Here is a 26,673-nt window from a genome sequence, read left to right as displayed (position 1 = left end):
TACTTATTAGTATTATCATTTCGCTTAAACTGTATTATCTCTTTCACAATTATGGCTCATTTCCTAAAATTGAGCATTCTATATTAAAACAATTGTATTTTCCTTCCCTTCAGAAACCACAGCCCTAAGATTAAGAGTCTCAAGCTCTGAAGACTGAGCTAGCCAGGCATGAATTTGTGTTTTCCTCCCCCTCTCCCCTCACTTCCTTCCTCCCTCCTTCAAAGATCTGAGAGGCCCCATTTTGTCAGGGCCCTGTATTCTGGCTTTACATGTTGTGCCAAATGACTAGGCACAACTGAGCACCTGAGATGGTACCTCCTTTCAACAAATCAGGGGTGGACGAGCCCATGGCAGACACTGTTCTCCATTCTGGCAGGGAAAGGGAACCTTCCAAGACCCAAGACCCAAAACAACATTTATAGCCTCTTGTTTCTAAACTGGAAAAGTTTAAGGACATCATTTTTGTGCACAGGGAGTCTAGCAGCTGCCCGTCTTCTCGATTTATTGCTCAGCATGGCTCATGTGGCACACAGTGATGCTATAACATAACAGTAAAGCTGCAGAGTGGGCAAGACACCCCTGCTGCCTCTACTTCACTTATTCTTGTTTCACTGAATGAAAGGAAACACCACCTGCACATATGTTGACAAGAGATGCTGGACGTTTTCACACTGGGCACACCAGGGGCCCGCCAACACCAGTTTTTTGAGAGCACTTTTCACTTACAACGAGAGTTGGGTTTCCCAGGCAACTCTGACCCCTCGGCCATCCACCCCATTGGGTCCTTACCACACCTTGCTGAGTTGTACTTGCTGAGCCCTTTGCCCACCTTGGTTCTTCCACTCTGCTCTCCCCACCTGAGATGCGGGTTCCCCGGGGAGCCTCCAGGAGCAGAGGCCCCGTGATGAAGCCCTCGGAAGCCCCCTGGTCTTCCTTGAGCCGCCGGGGCCTCACCTCGTAGAAGCCGCGCACCAGCGCCTCCGTCTGCTGCACCACGCCGCGCTCCACCCGCCACTTCACCATCCTCTCGATGTACTCCTTCTTGTTCTTCTCCGTCACCTGCGTGTTGGCTCCTCCAGACTTCAACTCCCTTTCTGTGACCTTGTAGGAAACAGGAAGATCGCGATGATTGTCAGTTCAGCGTATCCCCCAGAGAGACGTAGTGATTTTAGGAGAGTGATTGTTTGCAAAAGTCCTCTTCACACAGTGCTATTCAGCATTATTACCTCTTTGGTTCTTTTCCTTTTCCTAAAGGTCACTCAAAAGGCTCTGGGTGTTCTAAGCAGATTCTTATGCACCTTGGAGGGCTATGGTTTTTGTTTTATAGGAAGAAACAATTGTCAACTCAAGAGGCATACTGGAAATAAAAGGAAAATGTCCCAGGTGTCCCTAATGGTGAGACTGAATGTCCCCACACTACAGTCATGTATTTGATGTCCCCAAATCTCAGTTAGAGCAAATTCTTAATGGCTGCAAGCTTCCCTCCCGCAGCTGACCAGGAGAGGCAAAATGGCAGAGGGTAGGAAGATGGTTTTCACCACCAGGTATAAGAGTGGCTGAAGGGTGACACCCTGGGCAGCAGAAACATGCTGAAGCACAGAAAGAAGGGCACCGCCACTTAGTATGGCGGGGCATGTTTGTCAGGATAAGCTTGAGTCACCGGGAAAAGTTATGATCTGTGCACTATCTTTTCAAAGGCAAGAAGGTAGATAACATATCAGACATTTTTATCAAAATGTGTTAGTGTTTGAAGGGGGTAATCCTCGGTTATCTGAAATTCACTTAAGGGTTCAGCTCAATGCTATGAGACAAATGAGGCATCACTGTACTTAGTCACTGGTTTAAAAAATATATAGATATATATTTGGCACTTGTGGACACAGGTATCTACACAAAACAGTCCACGAGTAATCTGATGGTTGCTTTTTCTTCCATCACTGGGGGATCAGTGTTAATTATAAAATGTTGGCCAATTACAAAATAATAGTTGTGACCCAATATCCATATTTTTTGGAACCTCTGATCTTTAGCTGCCCAGTTAAAGACTTTATTTCCCAATCTCCCTGCAGCTAGGTGTGGCATTAAACTAAGTTCTGGCCAATGGACTGTAAGCAGAAGTGTTGTACGGCACTTTCAGGAGGCCTCTTTGAAGAGAGGGGCTGTGTGTTCCTTTGTCCTGATGCTTTGATCCCAGTCGTGATGGTTGGGATGCCAGAAGGAGCTGGAGGGAGCTTGGTCCCAGAGAATTCCATCAGAGCTCCCAAACCAGCCTTGGATTGCCGGCCTCCAGACTTTTATGTGAGAAAAGAAATAAACTTCTATTAACTTCAGCAGGGTCATTTTGGGCTTCTTCACTAGAAGCTGAACCTAATCCTAACTAATACACCTAAAGAAAAAGCCCACAGTGTAGAAAAAGCATCTATCTGCTCTCCACTGCTAATAACTTGCCAAAAGAAGGGCTGCAATTCAATCTTCTAAAACCAAAGTCATTGTTGCTGGTGACCTCCTTTCGGAGAGAAATAGGATAAACTTTAAACAGATACACATTGACGGTTGAAAAACACAGATTTGAACTGTGTGGGTCTACTTATATGCAGATATTTTTTCAACAAATACATTAGAAAATTTTTTTGGAGATTTGCAGTGATGTGAAAAAAACTCAGATAAATTGCATAGCCTAGAAATATTAAGTAAATTAAGAAAAAGTTAGATATGTCATAAATGCACAAAATATATGTAGATACTAGTCCACTTCATTATTCATTACCATAAATACACACAAATCTATTACAAAGAGTTAAAATTTATCAAAACTTATGCACATAAACACTTAGAGACCATACATGGCGCCATTCCCAGTTGAGAGAAATGTGAACAAACATAAAGATGCAGTACTAAGCCACAGTTAGTATAAAACTAACTGTAGTACATACTGTACTATTGGAATAATTTTGTAGCCACCTCCTGTCGCTATTGCAGAGAGCTCGTGTTGCGAGTATCAGCTTAAAATGCTGTGTGACACTCGCTCCGCATCTCCACGTGAGCAGGTCGTCTCTCCAGTAAATGGTGTGTCGCGGTACAAAGTGATCTCTCTTGGTTCCCACATAGATTTCATCGTGTTTAATGCAATACCATAAACCTTGAATAACACCATGGGACCCACACAAAGTGCCACTAGTGAGGCTGGAAGTGCTCCCAAGAAGCAAAGTCATGACATTATTGAATTGCTTGATTTGTATCTAAGATTGAGGTCTGCCGCTGCGGCTGCCCGCGATTTCAAGATAAATGAATCCAGCATAAGGACCATTGTAAAAAAAAGAAAGGAAATTTGTGAGGCCATCACTGCAGCTATGCCAGCAGGTGCAAAAACCTGGCATTTTTTTTGGTGAAATATCTTTTTATCTCATGTAGAAAATGCAGCTTTTATTGGGTGCAGGATTGTTATAAGAAAGGCATACCTATAGACTTGATTCTGGGAAAAGCAAAGTCATTATATGAAATTTAAAGCAAAAGGAAGGTGAAGGATCTAAAGTTGGGGAACTTAAAGCCAGAAAAGGATGGTTTGATAATTTTAGAAAGAGGTTTGGCTTAAAAAATGTCAAGATAACAGGAAAAGCAGCTTCTGCCGACAAGTTCCCAGATACCATCGCTGAGGAGAAAGACTATCTGCCTGGACAAGTTTTTAATGCAGAACGAAGTGCCCTATTCTGGAAAAAAAAATGCCACAAAGGACATTTATTAGTAAGGAAGGAAAGCAAGCACCAGAATTTAAGGCAGGAAGGGATAGGCTAACTCTACTGTTTTGCGCAAATGTATTCGGGTTCATGATCAGGACTGCCCTTAGCTAGAAAGCCTTCAAAGGAAAAAATAAACACCAGCTGGTAGTCTTTTGGTTGAAGAACAGGAAGGCCGGGACAATGAGAACCCCTTTTCTGGATTGGTTCCATTGATGCTTTGTCCCTGAAGTCAGGAAGCAACTTGCCAGTAAGGGACTGCCTTTGGAAGCTCTTTTGACAATGGAATATACCCCTGCCCACCCAGAAACCCATGAGTTGAACACCGAAGGTGTCAAAGTGGTCTACCTGCCCCCAAACACAATGTCTCTAATTCAGCCTCTAGATCAGGGGGTCCTAAGGACCTGTAAGGGTTGTTACACTCGGTGCTCTGTGGAGAGGACTGTCGACACTACGGGGGACCCCAACAGAGAGAACATCATGGAAGTCTGGGAGGATTAGATGGTTGAAGATGCCATTGTTGTCATAGAAAAAGCTGTGAGCCTGAAAGAATAAATTCCTGCTGGAGGAAACTGTCCAGTTGTTGTGCATGACTTCCCGGGATTCACGACAGAGCCAATCAGGGAAATCATGAAGAAGATTGTGGATAAGGCAAAAAAGGTGAGGGGTGAAGGGTTTCAAGATATGGATCTTGGAGAAATTCAAGGGCTGACAGACATCACACAAGAGGAATCAACAGAAGACGACTTGATGGGGATCAGAGCTTCCAAACAGGTGCTAGATGAGGAAGGAGATGTAGAAGCAGCAATGCCAGAAAATAAATTGACATTAGACAATCGGGCAGAAGCGTCCGATTATTCAAGACTGTTTTTGACTTCTTTTGTAACATGGACCCTTCTACGATATGGGCAGTGAAACGAAAGCACATGGCGGAAGAAGGACTGGCAGCATATGGAAACATATTTTAGAGAAATAGAAGAGTCAGACCAAAATTATGAAGTTTTTCCCTAAAGTTACACCAAGAGTGCCTGCCTCTCCTGCCTCCCCTTCCACCTCCTCCACCTCTTCTGCCTCTGCCAGCCTTGAGACAGCAAGACCAACCCCTCCTCTTTCTCCTCAGCCTACTCAACGTGAAGACGACGAGGGTGAAGGCCTTTATGATGATCCACTTCCACTTAATGAATTATAACATATTTTCTCTTCCTTATGATTTTCTTTTTTCTTTCTTTCTTTCTTTTTTTTTTTTTTTTGAGACAGAGTCTCACTCTGTTGCCCGGGCTAGAGTGCCGTGGCATCAGCCTAGCTCACAGCAACCTCAAACTCCTGGGCTTAAGCGATCCTTCTGCCTCAGCCTCCCAAGTAGCTGGGACTACAGGCATGTGCCACCATGCCCAGCTAATTTTTTTTTCTATATATATATATTTAGTTGGCCAGATAATTTCTTTCTATTTTTAGTAGAGACGGGGTCTTGCTCTTGCTCAGGCTGGTTTCAAACTCCTGACCTCGAGCGATCCACCCGCCTCGGCCTCCCAGAGTGCTAGGATTACAGGCGTGAGCCACTGCGCCCAGCCTCTTATGATTTTCTTAATAACATTTTCTTCTCTCCAGCTTACTTTATGATAAACATGCAGTACATAATACATACAACATACAAAATGTGTGTTAATTGACAGTTGATGTTGTCAGTAAGGCTTCTGGCCAACAGTAGGATATTAGTAGTTAAGGTTTTGGGCAGTCAAAAGTTATACTCAGATTTTTGACTACCCTTAACCCCTACATTGTTCAAGGCTCAACTGTACATTATTCTAGATCAACAACACATACTTATTTCTATCACTGGGAACATTTAAACTTCTGAGTTGTTCAGTTCCTAGTTCCTACACCTTACACACATAAAGGATTGTTATTTTGTATCTTCAATATTATTTTGTTCTCTAATGTTATGCATTTGGTTATTTGTTGTTGACTTTATTTTCTTGAATAGATAATATGTGTCTGTGGAATACAATTCAAGTGGCATAAAAGGCCATGAAATGAAAAGTAAGTTCCTCTCCCACCTCATTCCCAGCCATGCATTCTCCCTATCTGCAGAAAGTCACCTCTACTCCCCTTCCAGGGAGATTCTATGCCTATCCTAGGGAATATGTATATATCATCTCTTTCCCCCGCCAAAGAGTAGCATATTATATACACTGTTCTTCACTATCTTTTTTTTCTCTTAAAAATAAATCTTAGAAACTGCTTCATACCAATTTAGACCTGCCTTTTTTTTTTTTCTTTTTTAAGACAGGGTCTTGTTCTGTCACCCAAGGTGGAGTGCAGTGGCCCCATCATAGCTCACTGCAGCCTAGAACACCTGGGCTCAAGTGATCCTCCCACCTCAGCCTCCCAAGTAGCTGGGATGACAGGCACACGCCACCACACCTGGCTCAGTTATTTTTTATTTTTTCTTGTAGATATGGGTGGGGAGTGGTCTCGCTATGTTGCCCAGGCTGACTATTTTTTGTTGTTGTTAGTGTATCCTTTTTTTTTTGACACAGAGTCTCACTCTGTTGCCCGGGCTAGAGTGCCGTGGCGTCAGCCTAGCTCACAGCAACCTCAAACTCCTGGGCTCAAGCAATCCTCCTGCCTCAGCCTCCCAAGGAGCTAGGACTACAGGCATGCACCACCATGCCTGGCTAATTTTTTCTATATATTTTTAGTTGTTCAGTTAATTTCTTTCTATTTTTAGTAGAGATGGGGTCTCGGTCTTGCTCAAGCTGGTAGTATATCTTTTTTATTGTTTATGATTTATATGTAAATCGATAGGCTGGAATGTTTCATACTTTTTAATAGCCACATGCGATTTCACTATTCCATTGTGTAAATGTATCATTTATTTAACCAGTGCTCTACTAATGGACACTTAGATTGTTTCAAATATTTTGCAACTATCAACAATACTGCAATGAAGATCCTGATACATTTCATTTCAATAGGTGTGAATATATCTGTAGGACAAATTCCTAGACATGGATACTGAGTCCCAAGCATGTGATTTGAAATATGGATAGATAACACCAAAGTGCCTTTCACAGACAGTGAACCGAATTTCTACCTATAATGCATGAGAGGGCCTGTTTCTTACCATTTCCAAATTACCATATTACTACATTTTCTGATTCTTGACATTCAAATAAGAGAAAATGGTATTTCACTGTAGCTTTAATTTACATTTTTAACAATTGTGAATAAGGTTGAGTATCTCCTCATATTTCCTTTTCTGGAACTATCTATTTATATTCTTTGGTAATTTTCTATTGGGTTGTTTGATCATTTCTTATTGATCTGTGGTTGTCTTCTGATATTAAAGGAAATAGCCTTTGTCTGTGTTATGTAGTAAATATTATGTCACTTTTACTTTGTTTATGGTGTATTTTGCTCTGCAGAATTTAAAGATAATTTTATCTGACTATGTCAATCTTTTCTTTTATGACTTTGAGAGTTTGTGCCATTCTACAGTAGCACTCCTTACTGCAAGATTAAAAATAAAAAGTGTTTCTTGCTTCTTTTTACACTCAGTTTTTTGATCTAGCTGGAATTTACTTCAGTGTAATGAGTTAGGTTAGGGATCTAACTTAAAAATTTTTAAGATGCCTACACAGTTGTTTTCATACAATTTGTTAAATAATTGTGCATATTTTACAGATTTATCCTCTACAATAGGCAAATGTGAAACCTGGGCTAAAAGTAGTCATGCACAGGGAATAGTGTATTTTACCTGTTCATTTAGAACATGGCAGGACAGTTAAATGGGTGGCATATTTTTGAACATGTTTAAATGTGCTCTCTGTGGTTGTAGGAAGAGATATTTTTTCTCCAATATGTAAGACAGCACTCTTCAGAGGCACGTTTACACAAAGGAAATACAACTGAATACTGGCATTTTCCAGGCCCTATCCAAGATTCTTGACTGAGATGTGGATGCTGGATGGTCTGTCGCATTCAGTGGGTGACTCTCGCCCCCCGGACTCAGCACGCTGTCTACCTTCATGCAAAGTGCTTGTGAAGTGTTCTAACAAGCCTCATGACAACCCTGTTACAAATTACCACATGTCATGGGCTTTTGGCTCTCTAGTAAATGATGTTCTCAAAACCTTGATGGTTAAATCTGCTCAGGTTGTGGTTATTTTCTGGTAAATCTGTAATCCATTTGCTCAGAAGACTAAATGTTATATAAATGCTAGTAGAAAAGCTTTATCTTACTAAATAGTATTGAGATATATGAATTTTGGAGGAGCAGATATCTAGACGGGATGAAAAGAATTATTTTTGTAGTTGCACAGATAATAGAAATACCTTACATATGTATGTCATACTTTACAAAAATGCTGTCTGATCCAATATCACAATTGATTTTCAATAAATTTTGTAAAATAGATCCATGTCATAACAAGAAAAAGAAGGCAGAAGTCATGGGCTGATTTATTAAAGGAAGTAGTTCCCAAAGAATTATATTTTGAATGAATGATATTCCTTATTCTTTAGTTCAAAAACAAAATCCCATTATCATATGATCTAGCAATCCCACTTCTGGCTATATATCCAAAAGAACCAAAAGCAGGGACTTAAACAGATACTTGTACATTCATGTTAATAGCAGCATTATTTACAGTAGGCAACAGGTCGAAGAAATCCAAATGTCATCAACAAATGAATGGATGGATGGATAAACAAAGTGTGGCAAATGCGTATAATGGGATATTATTTAGCCTTAAAAAGGAAGGAAATTCTGACACAAGATACAACATGGATGAACCTTGAGGACATTATAGTAAGTGAAATAAGCCAGACATAAAAAGCAAATATTGTATGATTCCACTTATATGAAGTATCTAGAGCCGTCAAATTCATAGCAACAGAAAGTAGAATGGTGGTTGCTAGGAGCTGGGGGGCAGGAGAAATGGAGAGTATTGTTTAGCAGATAGAGTTTCAGTTTTGCAAGATGAAAAGTTCTGGAGATCAGATGCCCAACAGTGTGAATGTACTTAACATACTGAAGTGTACACTTAAAAATAAGTATAGTGATAAATTTTATGTTATCTACATTTTCCACAGTAAAAAACAAAATCCCTTTCCCAAGTCCCACATCACACAAACCTGTCCAAAAACCTCTTCGTTAACAGTGAAAGTGAGGTCTAAGATATCCGTGATATTGTTGTCCTTCATCCATTGCAAGCTCTGGTGGAATTCCTCATCCAGATATTCCAGGTCACTCAAGTCACAGGGCCTGGGCGAATTCAAAGGGCGAAAGGCAAACAGAATTACTGAACAAATGGCTGCCCGGACCTTATTCCAAACCTGGTTATGCTGCTCCTCGCTAAAACACTGCCCACTCATTCTAATAGTTCGACACTTTTGAATACACTGATGAATCAGTTTATTCATTAATTTTAGTTCATTCAATAATTTTCCTTTGAAAAGAAAATGTTAAAATATTTACATTAATAAAATAATTATTGACTCACGGACTCTTTCCTTGGCAATTAAAGTATCACTTTAAAACAATTAAGTGATAAATAATTCTACATAATAGTTTAATGCCATGTTTGTAATATTATTATAATTTCTTTTTTGAGACAGAGACTTGCTAATAATATGTTGCCCAGGCTGGTCTCAAACTCCTGGGCTCCAGTGATCCTCTGGCTTCAGCCTCCCAAGTAGCTGGGATTACAGGTATGGGCTACTGTGTCTGGCCTGTAAAATTATCATAATTTTTATATAAACTGATTCATATCTATCATATGACATTTTGATAATAGAGTCTTCCCCTACATCAACATAAAATCCCCAAATGTGCTAAAAGGTGTTTGTCATATCTAAGCACTCAGGACCACCATAAACCTAACAGGAATGGTTAAGGTAAAACAGGGACAAAAGGGTCAGAGGCGCCAGAGGGGCCAGTGGCCTTGTCCTGCAGACAGGGCTGGGGTGGGACCACGGTCTGCAAAGCACTCACAGTCTCAGCAGCGCCTTGTAGAAGGGCCTCGTGAAGAAAGCGTCGAGGAGGTACTGGTGGATCAGAGCCAGGCCTAGGATGCGACCACTAAACCTGAACCTGCAACACAGACGAGGCAGAGAAATTTAAGTGTAAGTGGGAATTTACATTACAAAACATTTCAGTTTGCATTTGTACTGAATGTGTTTCCTTACAGTATTCATCTTAAGCTGCTTAAGGAGTTTGCCCATGGATGGTACAGGGGAGGCGGTTGTGTTTGCAGACAGTGGGGAAGAGTTACACGGACTCACAGTGTGGTAAGAAGAGAAGCTGAGCGAGCATTACTATTTAATATTGCCAGCCACACACAAAGACAGAGCAAGATCACTGCTAGGAAGAACTGGTCATGTAGACCCGGCCACCTCCAGATGTAAGTGCCTTTACTGATTTAAATCCTTGTCAGGGCAATTAGCTCCCTGATATTCTTGCTGGTGACTTGCTTAGCTAAATGCCAGGCTGCCTGGAGCTGGGGCCCATCGTTGTCCTGCTCCTAAAACAGCCTCTTGCCTGCTGGTCCGGCACCCTGTGGTTCCCCAGCACGTGGGCGTTGCCCATCTCTGGCACCGACCTTCCTAACTGGAGTCTCCCTGGTCTCCTGTCTAACTAGGTTTTCACCTAATCACAGACTTAGTTGTGACTTTTCTTAGATCCTCCCTGTTGGAATTTCTAACTAACCCATCTCTAATGCCTTTTATTAGACTCTTTTTAGACTCAAAGGATTTCCTATTCTGTAACTGTTATAAGAATGTTAAAATAACTAGATGATCTGACTCTACAGAATGAGTGTAATGATACTTATTTTTTATTTTTTAAATTTTTTTGAGACACAGTCTTGCTCTGTCGCCCAGGCTAGAATGCAGGTAGCTCACCGTAACCTCAAACTCCTAGGCTCAAGTGATCCTCCTGTCTCAGCCTCCTGAATAGCTGGGACTACAGGTGCACACCACCATGCCTGGCTAATTTTTCTATTTTTTGTTGAGATGGGGTCTTGCTCTTGCCCAGGCTGGTCTTGAACTCCTGGCCTCAAGTGATTCTCCCACCTCAGCCCCCCAAAGTGCTGGGATTACAGGCGTGAGCCACCACACCAGGCCTCAGCAATAGATACATTTAACAGTAAAAATACACACGGATGCTGGTTATCACCACTCTTTACAATATTCTATCAGTTCTGGTCACTGAAGTTAATTATAAATGAATTGGAAACAGATTAGAAATAACTTTTATTGAATGCCTGTTGGGCCAAAGCCTGTTATTCACAGCATCCTGCTGACCCTCGCAACACTCTGTTTTATGGTCACGGCCATCTCCATTTCACAGGTCAAAAAACTGAGGGTCAATGATCAGCCTCAGGCAAGTCCCAGGGGGATGACATGCCACATCTCTTACCCTGGAGAGCAAGGGAGAGGCTACCGGTCTGGACTCGGCCAGGCTGCCTGGTGTGTGGCCCGTGCAAGGGCTTAATCTCCCTAGTCTTCCTTTCCTCTTCTGGAAAACTTCACCCTTTCAATGTTGCCCATTATGAATATTATTAGTAGTCTCACTTTATGGTGGCTATCAACACCTCCTGTGCTAATTAGAAATATCTTGGTTCAAGTAACCTTCAATTAGCTTACAACAAAGGGGGAATTCATTATAAGGCCATGGGGGTGTCTCAAGGAACCCAGGGTCAGGAATGCAGCTGGGCCTCAGGAACACAAGGGGCGAGAGTGACGTCACCCTCCTGCACCCAGCCTCTCCCCCTGGCTCCTCTCTGCGCCCTTTTCCTCTCTCAACACCCGCCGTGGTTTACATCCTGGAGTTCCAGCACCAGCGTGACCAGCTTGACTCTCTCTGACCTAGGTCCACATTTTCAGCACGATTCATGGACTGTTCTCACTCAGGTTGGGTCAATGATGAGTGACCGGGGCAGAAATCTCAGTCTGGTGTCTTGCTCAGTACTTTGCAGCTAGGACCACTGTTGCTTGCCTCCCAAGCAGGGGTGGGATCAGATGGCATTCAGGAGAGGGGTCCTTCCTAGCACTGTAGTGCAGACCACCAACAGAGAATTGTTTATTTGCTTTGAATAGGGTAGACCATAAGATGGAATTTCTAAAGGCAAAATTGCACTGGTTTCATTGGCTGATGTGGGCAAAGAATAGGCCCTAGGTATTTTTTCATAACTGTGCAAGCAAGCTATGATAATGTGGTTTGTGCTTATATAAACACAGACAGGGTGGCTCTTAGCCAGCCTGATATTTACAGTAAAATATATTCCAGAGCGATGAACTATGATCTGGGATGTGTTTGTATAAAGCACAATACAGAGACTGTACAATTCAAATCCAAAACAATAGCTTTAAAAGCACAGATGGGAATGAAAAAGACTGTATCATTGATGAACTGCTGTAGGGTACAATTCCATGAATGAGAAACCACCTAGTAATTGTGTGTCTCTGGGAAGTTGATTGCATTTGTTGTTAACACAGGTTGAAAATGTGTAGGGAGTCTGACACAGAAAGAAAACACTTTTCTTTAGTTGCTGGATCTAAGATTAGCGTGTCCACATACATAGCAAGGAGACAGCTGAAGAAACTAACCAGATAATTTAAGCAAAAAAGTGTTACATTCTGATCTAAGTTACTTGGCACAAATAAAGAAATCTGATAATAAATTAAAGTAAGACCCGCCCCCCCCCGCCCCCCCCCCCCGCAGAAGTAGCAGAGCCCCTCCCCCCGCCTGGGGTGCGGGTGTTACTTTCATGGCCAGGCCCCAGGTGAGACCCCTGTGTGTGAACTTGCAGGGCCTTGGTCACTTCTTCCTCTGCGGAGGTCCCTGGAGGAGTCTCATCTGATGCTGCAGGCCAGCCCTGCTCCCTTTTTCCTGGCTGTCATTCTTGAGGCCATGCTTGAACGCAGTTTCCATTGTCTCAGCTTCTGCAACTGTGTGGTCCATGTGCCGCAGGCTCCAGGGCCTCTGCTGCCCACCCGGGCTGCTGTCAGACCCATTCTCCTTCCTCCCTGTGCCCACTTTTCCTTTGCCAGCAGGGAAAGCCTCCTGTGTGTTGACCTGCTGTGTTAGAGGGTCTCACCACGGAGCTGCCTGGGCCCTGAGCTTTGAAGTTTCCTCACTGTCCTTTAATCCCCAGGGTGGCAGGTCCTGGTGGGTTTAGGGAACAGCGACCACCCCTCAGTCACATCTACCCCTCAGGCTGAGTTGGCCACTCCGGCTTCCTGGGCCATTCTTCCGCTTCTCTTGGGCTGTCCCGCGCCTGAAGAGCCCCTCCTCGGAATTTGCTTTCTGTTGGCTCCCCACTGCCAGTACATCGGACATGCCCACGTGTGCGTGCATCCCAGTGATGGGCACCATTCGACTTCCCTTCACAAAAGTGGCCTCCGTCCCCAGCAGATGCAAATGCGGACAGCATGCCACTGGCCGAGGATAAGAGGAGACAAGGTGTGTCACCCCCTGGAGCCCTCCCCCTAGCAGTGGACAGTGGGTCTCCATCTTTCCTCCAATCCAGCCACCTGTGGTATACGACACCCTGATGTGTCAGGAATGGAGCCTCCCTGGGCAGGGGAGGGGAAGACAGTTTCTCCTCTGGCTCTGTTTTGGGCACAATTTAAAACCTCTCAGGAGATTCTGAAATGCCATCACCGTAAGACATATTCCTGACTTTTAAAAAACACATAAATTGTATTTTCTCCATTTATTTACCAATTAGAGATGTGTTTCCACGGAAACCCATTTAGAGCCAAGACACCACAGAAAGATGAACAATATAGAGAAATACTAGGAACCCACATGTATCAGAAAAGAAAATCCTTTCTGTTGAGAGTCAGTCAGGTACAGGTCTCCGTGGTGAGAAGGCATGGGCTGTTTGCCCTCAGGAACAGGTCACAGTTAGATTTCTCAACCTACCCACCGACCACGTGGCTGTGGAAACATCCCTTGGACTCTGACACTAGTTATTTTCCTATCCCTGTTTTCAATATGTTGCAAGGTTTTGTTTTTAGTATCACCAACCCCTTCCCTCCTGCCGAAGGAAAAAAAGTAGAATTGGGTATTTTTTAGTCTGAAGAAAAACACAACCAGTGTAGAAAATATCAAATAAAAACAATGAGTCCACTCTATCACCGAGGCAACATCTGTGACCCTGAGGGGCCTTTCCCCTTGACGATCAGTGGGCACGAACACGGCGCACGCTGGGCCACCGTGCCCACAGCACAGCACAGCATGTATCTGCAAATGGGGGTTTTCACTGACTTTAACAGACTGCAAAATATTTCATTCTATGAATGCTTTACATTTAGTTTGGCCCTCTCCCCTCTGATGGAAACCTAAGTGTTTTCCATCATTATCCGACTGCCCCTGGGCCCTGGGGGAGCCCGGATCCAGCACGCAGCCAGTTCACTCTGGAACCATCGGGCAACTCTGGGAACGGGCAGATGCCACTGTCGGAGCATGCACAGGAACGCCTCACCAGATGTCTGGGAGACAAACTGGATCTGCTGCCGAAGAAAGCAAGAACAGCCACTTGGACCTTTAATAAAGATGCAGAGGGCAATTATGGCAGGAGATCTGAAAGGAGTCAACATTATTGGCAAGGATTTATCATAGTTCCATCTGGGTTTTGTACATTTCAGTGAGAGTTCAAAAGGTAATGGAGTTTCACACATTTCCCTAAGTGGCTTAAAGGCCCAACAAAGACTTGACCCTCACCCTGAGTATATGACTGAGTATATAACCCTTTGGGCTGCTAGCCAATAATCCAAGAAAGGCGGTGTGGTGTGCAGGATGATATTGCGAGGTCTGATGTCAGGCTGCCCTGCCTCTGTTTGAATCTTCTGACCTCTGCAACTTTGGGAAAACCGTTTAACAGCCATGGGTCTCAGTTTACTCATCTGTAAAATGGGTTTCATAATGGTATCTATTATATAGGGCAATTGCTAAGATGCTAAAAGACTTTGTACAAGGACTAGTGGAGGTCAGTCCATCTGGGAGTTTAATAGACTACTATCCATACTGGCACGTCTGGTTTCTTATACCAGACTCAGAACCCTAGAGCTAAGCACCCATCCTAGGTTGAAGGGTGAGAATGTGGACTGGACCTGCAGTGGCTAGCCTGCAATTTCCTACTGCAAATTTCTGATCTGCTTACAAACAGCATTTACGTATCATAGTGCCTGGCACAGGTAAGGGCTCAATCAAGATTTGTTGAATGGGGCCAGGCATGGTGGCTCACGCTTGTAATCCTAGCACTCTGGGACGCCGAGGCGGGAAGATCGCTCGAGCCCAGGAGTTTGAGACCAGTCTGAGCAAAAATGAAACTCTGTCTCTATTAAAAATAGAAAAAAATTAGCCAGGTGTGGTGACTTGTGCCTGTAGTCCCAGCTACTTGGAAGGCTGAGGCAGGAGGATTGCTTGGGCCCAGGAGTATAAAATAAGGTTGCCGTGAGCTATGATGATGCCGCTGCAGTCTAGGCTCAGTGACAGAGTGGAGACTCTGTCTCAAAAAAAAAAAAAATTTTGTTGAATGGAATTAAATTGAAAATTATCAAGTGGTTTTATCCCAGGTGAGCACAACGATACAAACATACTGAAAATGTCTGAAATATCACACACCATTTGAATCCTGTTTGATTAACTAGGTTAATTGCTCAAATTCCCCATATCTATAGTAGGTCTCCATCCAGGAAGATGGATGGAAAGACCAAACTGCAGAGGAGAGTTTTCGGTGCCTGAGTTGATGTGTGGGAAGATGAGGTGGATATTTTGCACCAAGGGGCTGAAATAGCAGATCTCTCCTTCCCTTCCTCGCTCCCTCTTCAATCTCTCCAGTGAAACTTCGCATGGGAGCATGTTTTAGCAGGAATTAGCATGTCATGATTTCAGTGTATTTTTAACCGATTGCTTAAAGGAAAGCAGTTTTCTTAATGACAAAAAATGCAGTTGGGAAGCAGGTGAAGGGAATCTCTCACTCCCAGGCCGGGCTTGCCAAGTGGAGACAATAAAAGACCTAACGATACCCTGGAAGCACATTTTGGATGGTGGAACAAAAGACTTTTAAAAGGCTTCTAGTTAATCCCTTCATATGAAAGTGATACCAAAACAGAGTGAAACTCTCAGTGCAGCACCCAGGCAACGTGCCAAGTCTGAAAAGGCTCTGCTGTGGCATTTCTGGCGGTTTGATTTCCTGGCATTAAACCTGGGCACCTAAGAATTGTTTCAAGGTGTCTTCTGGTTCTGGTGACCTTCCTGGTCTCTTCCTGACCTGCTGCATCACGAGGTCAAGGTATTAGTCTCTCTCTGCTTGACTCTCGGCTTCTGCATCTCTTGCTGCATCGCACACAGCTCAGTGAGAGAGCCACTCCCTGCACCAGCTTCAGACTTGGGAGGCCTAGAGCTGGTCCCAACTCCCAGCTGTCCTGTCTGGAAAGGGACCAGACAGTGTACTGGGGTGCGGTAAAGAGGCTGGACATTGGTGATAATGGGCTTGGCTCTTGCTGCCTTTGCGGAGGGCATGGGGCCGAGGCAGATGCAGGAACACCTGGCAGGACCGGAAGGTCTGCTCAAAACCCTGCACAGTCTCCAGGCTTGAAAGTCCTCTTCCAACTGCCATGTCATCTTCTGGAGCACAAACACCTGTCAGCACCAGCACTGCACTGGCAAATCCTAGAGGCTCAAAAACGTCTTGCTGGGTGCTGAAGGAGGCCAGACGTGCTGCTCTCACTGGGTCCACTCCTGGGTGCCCCCGGGACACCATCATAACGGACTGTCTCCCAAGCCATGACTTTGGTGACCGCACCCACCTATGCATTGCTTCCCGCCTGCAGGTTGACAGCCAGCTGGTTTGTGTTGGCTGAGTTCTAGAAGATTCTTTCTGTAGCAGTCACATTTTCCATCCCTGATACTTCTTGGATCTTCCCCAGACACTGTTTCCCTGGTAATGGACCTGGACCCACCAGGGCTAAGGTCCTTTGTGGGGTCCTTTGTGGTTCTCAAGAGACTCCAGCAGGTTCCTCAACCTTGGCACAAGTGACGATTGCTGTTCTGTGCATTATAGGATGTGGCCAGCATCTCTGACCTTCACCCACTGGATGCCAGTAGTTGCCCTGAGTTGTGACAACCCAAATCATCTCCCAACATTGCCAAATGTCCCTGAGTGGTGGGACCAACACCGCCTCCCCTGAGAAGCACTGGAATACAGCGTAGAGTTGGGGGGAAGGATATCTAAATAGGTGATTCTATTCTCCTTTCTAGCTGACACACTTGCCTTTCCTGAAAACTTGAGGAAGGCCATCTGGGCCCTCGGAGGCAGGGGAGGTCATAAACTCCAAGGCTTTGTGCCCCACTCTGCAAGTCTGAGCAGTTTTTCATTGCTCCCTGAATCCTAAGTACTCCTTCCTACTCACCAAATATTATTATAAACTCCCACTATGTACCTGGGCTGTAAGTTCTCTTGGGGAAACGATGGAGGGGAGAATGAGTCCTCCTGAATGCACCAGGGAGCATCAGCTTTTCGGAGGGCTGATGTATGATCTGAATTAAGAAACAGAGTGAGCTTCCGGGGGAATGAGCACTACAAGCTGGGACGGCAACCCTCAAGGTAGGAAGATGTATGGTTTGTCCAAATAACGCAAAGATGCCGATGGGGCTGGACCCCAGAGAGAGAAGGGAAGGAGGTAGAACAGGAGTTTGGAGAGATTCCCAGGGGACAGATCATGCAGGGTTGGGCAGGCCCTGGGAAGGACTCCGGGTTTCATGCTAAGTATGATGGGAATCCACTAGAAGTCTCAGGCAGGGTCTATGGAATCAATGGAATGATGTGTTCAAATGGACATGCTGGGTGCTGCATGGACAGAGGCCAGGCTGGCAAGAATGGGGACAGAGAGATGTCTGGAGGCTCCTGGGCCCACAGGGGAGGTGATGGTGGCTTCCAATAGGGATGGCAGTGAAGGCGACGAGGTCAGAGGGAGCCAAGGGGATTTACTGATGGATTGAAGGGAAGAGGTGAGAAAAGAGAGGCACCGAGGACAGTCTTGGGCCAGAGCAATTGGGTAGACGGTGGCACCATTTACTGAGATGAGAAACGCCAGAAGAGAGGGTCTAGAGGAGAAAACTGAGAGTTCTCTTTCAGACAGAGTAGTTTGTGATGCCTAGTGAATATCTGCGTGGACTGGTGAGCAGGCAGTTGTCCCCAAGAGTCAGTTCCTCCAGAGCAGGGCAGGCTACAGCATGGGGCCATCGGGATGCAGACGGCATCTGAAGCCGTGCAGCTGGACAAGATCAGAAGCGAGTTTGTGTGGATGGAGAGGCGGCCCAAGGGCTGAGCGTTAACTGACACAGCATTCCGGGATCTGGAAGCTGAGGGTCAGCAGTAAAGTACACTGAGAAGGCGGTGAGGTAAGGCGGGAACCAGGGGACGTGGATCGTGTGATTCAGGAAGGAGGCCGACGGTGCCAGGCCTCTGAGATCAGGTGACAACAGGAGGTCTGAGGGCTGCCTGCTGGGTTTGGGAACCCTCTTGAGAGCTCTCTCTGTGGGGAGGAGGGGGAAAGGGCAGGCTGGAGGGAATGGGGGAGGGGCAGTGGAGACCGTGAGCGCAGATAACTGTCTCTTGGAACCACCTGGAAACGGGAGCGGGGAATCCGCGTGGTGAGCGGAGGAGGGTGTGACATCAGAGGTGGTTTGGGGTTTTGTTTTCTCAATGTGAGAGAAACTGCAGTGTGTTCACACATTTTTCAATTTCAACAAACTTACTGAGTGCCTATGATGTAGCAGGTGTATACAAAGATCCAAAGGTACCCATTCCTTCTGAGGAGTTTAGGGGACAGGGAGGGGACAGACACGGCGGTGCAGCATTTCGAGGGCACAGGACACTGTGAAAACAGAGGAAGCAGGCGCAGCCTGGCTTGGAAGGGACTGACCCTAGGCAGGGTTTGTGGACCACTGAGGTGAGCCTTAGAATTAGCTTGGAATGAGCTTGGAAGAATGAATAGAAACTAGTCTGCTTAAGGAGACAGGCAAGGGCCTCTCAAGAAAACAAAATCCTATGAGGAAACAGGCGAGGAACGAACGGGGAGTGTTGAGAACAGCATGCGGTGCACGAGTACTGCAGCACAAAGCGCCATGGCCAGACGCGAGACCAGGCTGAAGACAGAGGAGGGGGTGGTCTGGAAGGTCTTATTGTTCATGCCAACAAGTTCAGCTTTGAAACTGGAGATGACAAGGTCCCCTTGACAAGTCTAAATGAGGGAGTGACATAATACTTGGTTTGGCACTTTCAGAGAAATCAGTTTGTAGCCATGTGAAGGGCAGATTTTAGGATGGGGCAGATTGGAGGGTGTTACAATATGTCCAGGTGACCACGAGGAACATTTTGGAGGAAAATCAGCTCTGTGTGAGCAGAAGTGAAGGAGGGCGGCAAGAAGTGGCTCGGTGGGAGAGATTACATGTTAACTTGCAGGAGGACCGAGGTGGAGAGGTGGCTACTAGGTACTTGGATAATAAAGTTTGAAGCTCAACAGAGAGGTGAAGGCTAAAAATATAAATGTGGAGTTTATAAAACTTTGATTACATTGTTATATTTTATATAAATTTATACTTTATATAAAATTATATCTACCTTTCCATGCACCCGTGCATCTACCCATCCGTAAAAGAGCATGGGAAAACTTAAGTCACAATAATAATAGCATTTATTTCTGTGTGGAGATATATTCTTATGTGTATTAAATTTTTTATGAGTGTACATGGCTGATGTGATAAAACTATGTTTATGTACATGTAATAGAAACATAAGGAAAGCTGGGTGACAGTGGCATTTCAGAATCTAGGGGTAGAGTTTCAAACAGGAGTTTGTACCTACAGTAAAGTGTCCACTAAAGTCAAGCGTGGTAACAGCTCACTGGGTTTGTGGACTAGATGGTCTTTGCTGCTCATGGAAAGAGCAGTTCTGGTGATCATGGAATGGGATTTCAGCAGGTGAAGAAGTGAGCGAGGGAAGGGGGCCAAAAGCAGGAGAGCATCAGGTGTAATGACAGGTGAGAAAGGGGTAACTGCTGGACCAGGGCACGGGGGAGGTGGGGACAGGTGGGTGCAGGGCCTGAGTGGGTGGGTCTGCCTTGAATAGAGGAAGGGACTCAGGGAGGGTGTTGAGGTTGGGTAAGCTTTTGTATTGGGGGTGAGAAATTGAGGGGTCACCTCAGTGTTTCTATTTCAGTAGGGTCCGAAGTCCTCTCACAGCAGAGGAGACTTTGGCTGGTAGGGCTTTCAGGACCGTGAGCTGGAAGATGCCCCAGGAAAAGGACCAGTGAGCTTTGCTGTAGGACCTCCTGAGATCAGAGAGCATGATGCAGAGTTGTACCATCTCTCGGGATTATTTCCTTTTCTCCAAGGCGTGAGGTATAGGAAACCGCTCCCGCATTGAATGTGGGAGAGTGAGTCACAGTATTGATCCACAGTAGCGTTTTGCCCATCAGACAGGGTGCAGCGTGTGGGGGGAGGAATTGTGTGTGCCAGGAAAGGGGAGCTCAGGGGGCCTGGGGCGAGGCAGGCCCTGCCAGACCAGCAGGTGGCAAGTCCATGGTACACACGAGCTTGTGAGCACCTGCGGTGGGGGGAGAAGGGGGGACGCCGGCTGTGGAAGGATTGACAGTGGGATTTTAGAGTTTCAGCCTCTGACATGGCACAGTTCTGGGTGATAATGAGGTCGGGAGGCCATGTGGGAGCAGGTGGCTGGAGTGGAATGTAGGTCCAGGCTGCTGGGGTTGGGTAGGCTCTGTCTATTCTCTATACCCAACTTTATTCAGCTGATGTTTGGGGGGATGTGTAAAGAATCCCCTCCCCTACATGCCACAAAACTTGTTTAAACACTGCAGATGCAAGGCATGATTTGTATTTGGTTTTCATAGCTTCCCTGTGTGTAGAAACAGTTTTGCAAATTAGCTGAGAAAACTTGACGTTTTCTTCATCTGCCATGAAAGAGACTCTGCCAACACAAGATAATGACAGGATATTATCTTCAGATTGCTAATTAGCAACCGAAACGAATGTCTAGCCCTGATGCTGCCAAGTCCCCCCTATTAATATCTGCCCTGCAGGGGACAGAGCGGTGAGAACAGAGTGCCTTTTCCTCCACGTGGCGGCCAAGGGTGCCGCTCCCTCCTAGAGAAAGCCCTTCAAGAAGGATTGTGTGGACCCCATCATACCCTCTGACTACACCTAGGTTGCAAATAATGTACTTAGTATTGATTTGATTCTAAACCTTCGATTCAAAGGGAAATATAGTTATTAATAGAAGGAAATTGATCATGCGAAAGTGGGGGTATTTTTAGACCCATCCTTCTGGTTAGCCTGTGTTAATATTGAATGTGTCAATCATTTCTTGACAGATTATTATGATTAACTTTGGTTAATGTGGAAAGGTGCTGAGAAGAGAAGGTCTATGAAAATAAACATTCTTACCAATATAAATATAGAAAATATTACCCCCATCTTTGATTCCTGCTGTGTTCAGGGATGTTATCACTCTGACTCTGGTCATAAAATAATAACAAAGAAACTCAAAGATGTTTTCATTGACTGCTCGTGGGTGTTACATCCTCAACCTCCAAGTATTCTTTATTGGGAGAGTCCAAATATCTTGTTCTGCCATATTATGAATGTTCATGACTGAGATTATATCTGCAAGTCATGATGTGCTTATTCATTAGGTCAGTCAAACAGCTGGACAGTTTATTGGACAAACTCAACCAAAGTAGTTAATCAATGAACCCAAATATAACAGCTCAGCTCTCAGTTTAACTTTTTAGCCATTTAACTTTCTTGCTATTTTGCTGTTATCTGAGCTTCGGTTGTTAGTTTTTCAGGTTGACTCCTTTGTGAGTTTGCCTCATGAGCTCAGGCAAACTGTTGAAATTTTCCTTACCTCAGTTTTCCTGTTTACCTTGGGGCAATACTATGGATTTCTTCTTATAGGCCTCTGGGGGTTGCTGGGAGGATTGGCGAATTCTCTATCAAAATATGGTGGATTCTCCAAAGACAGTCCAAAGGCTCAGAGGGAAATGCAATACTGCACTGTTAAACTTGGAGGTTCTTTTGATAGAAGGTATGTGAATGGGTATCTATAATGGGTTGAACGTTGGCCTCAAAAAGATATGCCCATGTAACCATGGAACCTGTAAATGTGAGCTCATTTGGAAAAAGGGTCTGTGAAGATAAGATCATCTTGGATTATCCAGTCGGGGCCTAACCCAATGACAAGTGCCCTAAGAGACAGAGAGGGGAAGACACAGAAACAGATGACAAGGCCATGTGATGACAGAGGCAAAGGGTGGAGTGACACAGCCACAAGCCAAGGAATGGCTGAAACCACCAGAAGCTGGAAGAGGCAAGGACAGATTCTCCCCTAGGGCATTCAGAGGGAGTGCAGCCTTGTGACACCTTGATTTTGGACTTTTGGCCTCTAGAACTGAGAACGCCCAGCTCGTGGTAATTTGCAACAGCAGCACCAGGAAAGTAACATATACCCAACCCAAAGGGTACCCCTCCTCCTTACTTGTCTGGAACACTTTCCACTGAGCATATTCTCTTGCAATTTGTAACTTGTTCCACTAAAGTCGTATATTTAATTTCAAGCAGGAAGAGAATTGATCTAATTTTAGAATGTGAAATGGTATTTGTTCTATGCCCAGAATTATACAGCAAATTTGACCAAAAAAGGCTGCTTGCCTGGATAACTAAAATGCTCTGAAACTTGATATGTCCTCAGCTAACTGGATAATCCAGGAAGGTAAAGGTTTAGAAGGTCTTAATTATCTCAGCTGCACAGACCGGAGAACACAGGGGTGGCAATGTCACTGTGCTCCAGGCAGAACCCACAGTGCCTTACAGACCCTTTAAATGTTGTGTCCCTCTCTTACTGGTGACTCAGTATTCAATTCACAGTATGTCTCTAAATCTGAATCAGGTTAAAAAAATCAACTTGATGTAACCCAAACAACTTTTAGAATTTCCGTTCATTCATTCAGTCTTTCCACAAGACACAATAAGACATCTCCCATGAGCCAGGCGCTGTGCTAGCTGCTGGGATACTTAGTAAACACAACAGACAAGGCCCTCAAGGTCCCAGGGCGCATACAGTCTAGTGACATTATGCTTCAGGAAAATATTAGAATTATTTAAATACGACTTAAGTCTAAACTGAAATGGCACTCTGTAATTTTCACACGAATGGCAAAATAACACTGGCTTTCCGACAGTGTTGAGTAGCCATGCTACACAAAGGTGTATGTACCGAAACCATCAGGCTACCAGAAATACTTAAAGCTATTTAAGTATTTGGTTCTGAGTTAATTGCATTGATGGGGGGAAAATGTGGGATGCATAAGCCAAACGATATAATAAATCAACATGATATTGAGGTTTGTGACTATGTTCTCACGAGCTTTGTTGTTTTGAAGATTTATGTACTGATTATATTCTTCTTATATAACAGAATTGATTGATATTTTTTGATATCAGAATATAAAGAGAAAGTCCCTGGAAGTCTGGATAGTAGGGAGAGCCAATCTTGGAGACTATGTTTGCTATTCATCGTCTGAAAATGGGAAGCCTCTCCCACCCTTTGTACCCCCAAAGATCCCTAGGCTTACCTGTTCCCAGTCTATGCTGGAGGGTTCATCTCCTGGGTTATATCACATACCTTGCTAGAAGTCTACAGTCATTTCCATTTATATTTCACAATGATATTCCTGATCATCAGGTTTATACCTCTCCATCAATCATCCCCCTTCTCAGATCCTGAGATCATTTGGATACCTTGATTCCGTTCTCAATTAGATTAAGATTGTACTTCTGTCCGTGGTCCACCTCTGCCTGTGCTGTTTCCCACACTTTTTTTGCACAGCTCTATTATTCTTGACTTAGAAAATCCACGCGAGGTGGGTTACATTGGTCCCGTCTCTCCTGTTATTCCCATTTCTGTTGCTATCAAACTCTTCTCCCTTCCCTCTTCCCCTCATGAAATTGAGGCTAAACAGAAAATAATCCTCTATATTTTCATTAATTTGCTTTTTAAACCTCTTTCAATAGACAAAAAGTCTTTTGAAGACAATATGTTGAGTCTATTTGGCATTTTAACCATCAGAAAATGAACAGATTTCCTGGAAAGTGCATCTTTCAGTGACTTAAACAATAGTTCCAATTTTGTTAATTTTTATACTTAGAGTCAAGCCTAAGGGCTTCTCAGCCATTCTATTGGCCACATATTCTAACTGATTCTTGCCCTTGATACTGTTACTGGAGTGCTTTGTCTCCTCTCTCCTCAAAGCAAATTTCTAAGGTAGGCAGCATCGATTTTCATTTGTGTAATCAAGCCAAAGGTATTCATCAAAAAGAGTTTGAGTTGACAAGGCATATTTTTTAATCCCCATTTTATGTTAGGATGCTGAAGTAAGGTAATCGAAGAGTCTGCTTAAGTCAATGAACTCTGATTCTTTTGAAACCCTTCCTCAGTTTAAATCCTAACACACCAGGGAAATTGGAAGACTTGTAAATGGCGTGTCCCACCCCTGCACAGGACACAAGCTCCTTCCACGCCCCCTCCTGCTGAGGCTTGCTTATGCAAATTTTTTTGTAACTTCTTTTCCAATATTACAAGCACACAGGAGGGCTAAAGGTGAACTAATAGCCTAAAATCCTGGATCTCCAGGATCCCGAGTAGGAACTTTTAACAAAAGTCCTTTCCATTTTAAGTTTGCATGGGCACCTCACAGCCTCTCCACTCTTCTCTTCCCATGGACAAATGAGGGATAATAATGTTAACATTTGCTTACCTGCCTCACAAGAGAATTAAAAGAAAGAGTAATTTAATGTTAATAGGTTCTCTGAAGATGAAAAGCTCCTCATAATTGCTAAGTTATATTATATTAAAAAAAAACCCATCTCAAAGATATTCCTCTTTCCTTATCCTCATAACTTTGATTAATTAAAAATAATTATCCTTTCTTAATCTCATGATTTAAGTATATAAGACCTTCATGATGTTCTCACGTACTGTATGTTTCCACACTTTACTCAATGTTATTGCTTTCATTTTTGGACCTTTTGTATTTTCTAAATTCTCATGTGTTGGAAAATCTAGTGAAAACCTGTTGTGTCAGCCTGGGGTAGATTTCATTTCTGGGTGTGAAAATTGCATGATTGCAAAGATGTGACCAATTAGCTTTCTTCTCATGCTCTTTGAAGGGCTCTCGAAGCTGCCAGCAGCTAAGGCAGTGTTTCTCAGAAAGGGGTGTGTGTGTGTGCCCTTTCCACTGGCATCTGAATCCCAGGGCTGCTTGTTAGGATATAGGTGCCCGGAGGTCAGACTCTATGGCCCTGGTAATGGGAACCTGCATTTAAAATAGGTTCTGCAGTTTCCGACTAAAGTTTGAAAACCACTGACTCCAAGTCCCGAATCCTGATTTTATAATGGGAAAAACAGCCTGAAGGTCAGAAGTAAAGTTTTTTGCCTTAGGCATCACCCACTTCATTTTCTACACGGAAGCAGGAGAAGGGAACGGGGACAGACTGTCTCTTCTAGCAGCAGAGAGCTGGAAGGACTCTATGTGGCCTCCTCTCACCCCACCTTCCTGCAGCCGCGGCATCCTTACCTCCTCCCACCCACCAGGTAGATGGGGGTCTTCTTTTTGTCTATCCCCTCCATGTGTCCCCAGCCTCTCCCTCCCTCTGGTCCTTTGCTTTCTGTGTGTCTGTCATTAACAATAGTGTCTGCAGCCTGCACTTGTCATTTACTTCTCTCAGTCCCAAGGAAGCAGGGGCTGATCCTTTCTCAAAGCTAATCTCTCCACTTGGGCTATAAATCCTCTTTCCTTGCCCCGCTTTGGGCTCTCGTTCCATCAATTTTTTGCTCTTTCTTATAATTCAAGACTTTCCCGCTCTTCTGACATTGTCTCCTCAAAAGCCTTGCGTCCTTCTAGCTGTCCTACACAGCGAGCTCCTAGAAAGAACAGTTCTCAGGGCTATTTGTTGGTAGTATTAAAAAAAATAAAATCAGAACTACCTTTGGAAAGTGCACGCGCAGTACAAATAGTGCTAGTGCCAACAATAATAATGCCCCCCCCACCCCCCCGCCGTGGAGCTGCTTTTGGAATAAACATTAGAGAAGTGGAGTTTTGATTCTTCACAGTTCCCTGTCCTCCTTGCAGAATCGCACCTCCCTGCTCCTTGCTTCCACGCCGAGCAGGGCATTGTTTTCATTCCCTCTGCTCAGAGCGCATACTTGTGGGCTGAGTTCAGGGTTTGGCCCGAGGCTAGTTTCCTATCTCCACAGCTAATAGTGGGTTAGGCTTGGGCTCTGGCATCCCGAGCAGTGGTTAGTACTGTAATTTTTCCCTCTTGGTCTGCCGGAGGACTGAGGCGTGCTGTCTGGCACCCCTGCACGGCTGCAGGCCCGCGTGGGGGGCGAGGTGGGCAGGTGAGAGCACACAGCCCCGCAGCTAACCTCCTGCCCTCCTGAGCAGCCCACAGCCACTCTGCGGGAAGCCTGCCGGCAGCCCAGTTCCCTGAGAGAGGTAGCCTCTGTCTAAGCTTTGCTCTCTGAGTCCAGGAGGCAACTGTCAGGAGAAGCAAATGAATAAAGCAAGTGGGAGATTCTCTTCTAGATGGACCAGAAGGGAATCAGAACATGAGCTCAGTGCACTGACTGCACCGAGGCTCTCGCCTGGTCATTGTTTGAAGGCTCAGTTATACTGGGGTCCAGTAACCAGAGATGTGTAATGTATGAGTGCCTTAGTCCATTCCTGCTGCCATAACAGGACATCACAGCCTGCATAATTTATAAATAATAGAAATTTACTTCTCATAATTCTGAAGGCTAGAAGTTTCAGTGTCTAGTGAGGGCTGGCTGTCTGCTTCCAC

General features: G+C 44.6%; 1 protein-coding gene across 2 annotated transcripts in view; it reads right to left on the bottom strand.

Annotated features, from left to right (window-relative positions):
• Positions 1–26,673, bottom strand: part of HECW1 (HECT, C2 and WW domain containing E3 ubiquitin protein ligase 1) — a 385,512-nt gene that overhangs the window by 10,222 nt on the left and 348,617 nt on the right. For both annotated transcript variants that reach the window (XM_045564487.1, XM_045564486.1), the window contains exons 23-25: positions 9,733–9,831; positions 8,874–9,003; positions 955–1,101 (exon numbers count right to left, since the gene is read on the bottom strand). In XM_045564487.1, coding sequence (XP_045420443.1) covers positions 955–1,101; positions 8,874–9,003; positions 9,733–9,831 — 376 coding nt within the window. The remainder of the gene's footprint in view (positions 1–954; positions 1,102–8,873; positions 9,004–9,732; positions 9,832–26,673) is intronic.

The sequence above is a fragment of the Lemur catta genome, chromosome 11 (assembly GCF_020740605.2).
Source record: "Lemur catta isolate mLemCat1 chromosome 11, mLemCat1.pri, whole genome shotgun sequence".
NCBI classification, from domain to species: Eukaryota; Metazoa; Chordata; class Mammalia; order Primates; family Lemuridae; genus Lemur; species Lemur catta.
Note: the sequence above shows the minus strand (reverse complement) of the source record. Positions and strands in the feature narration are given on the sequence as shown.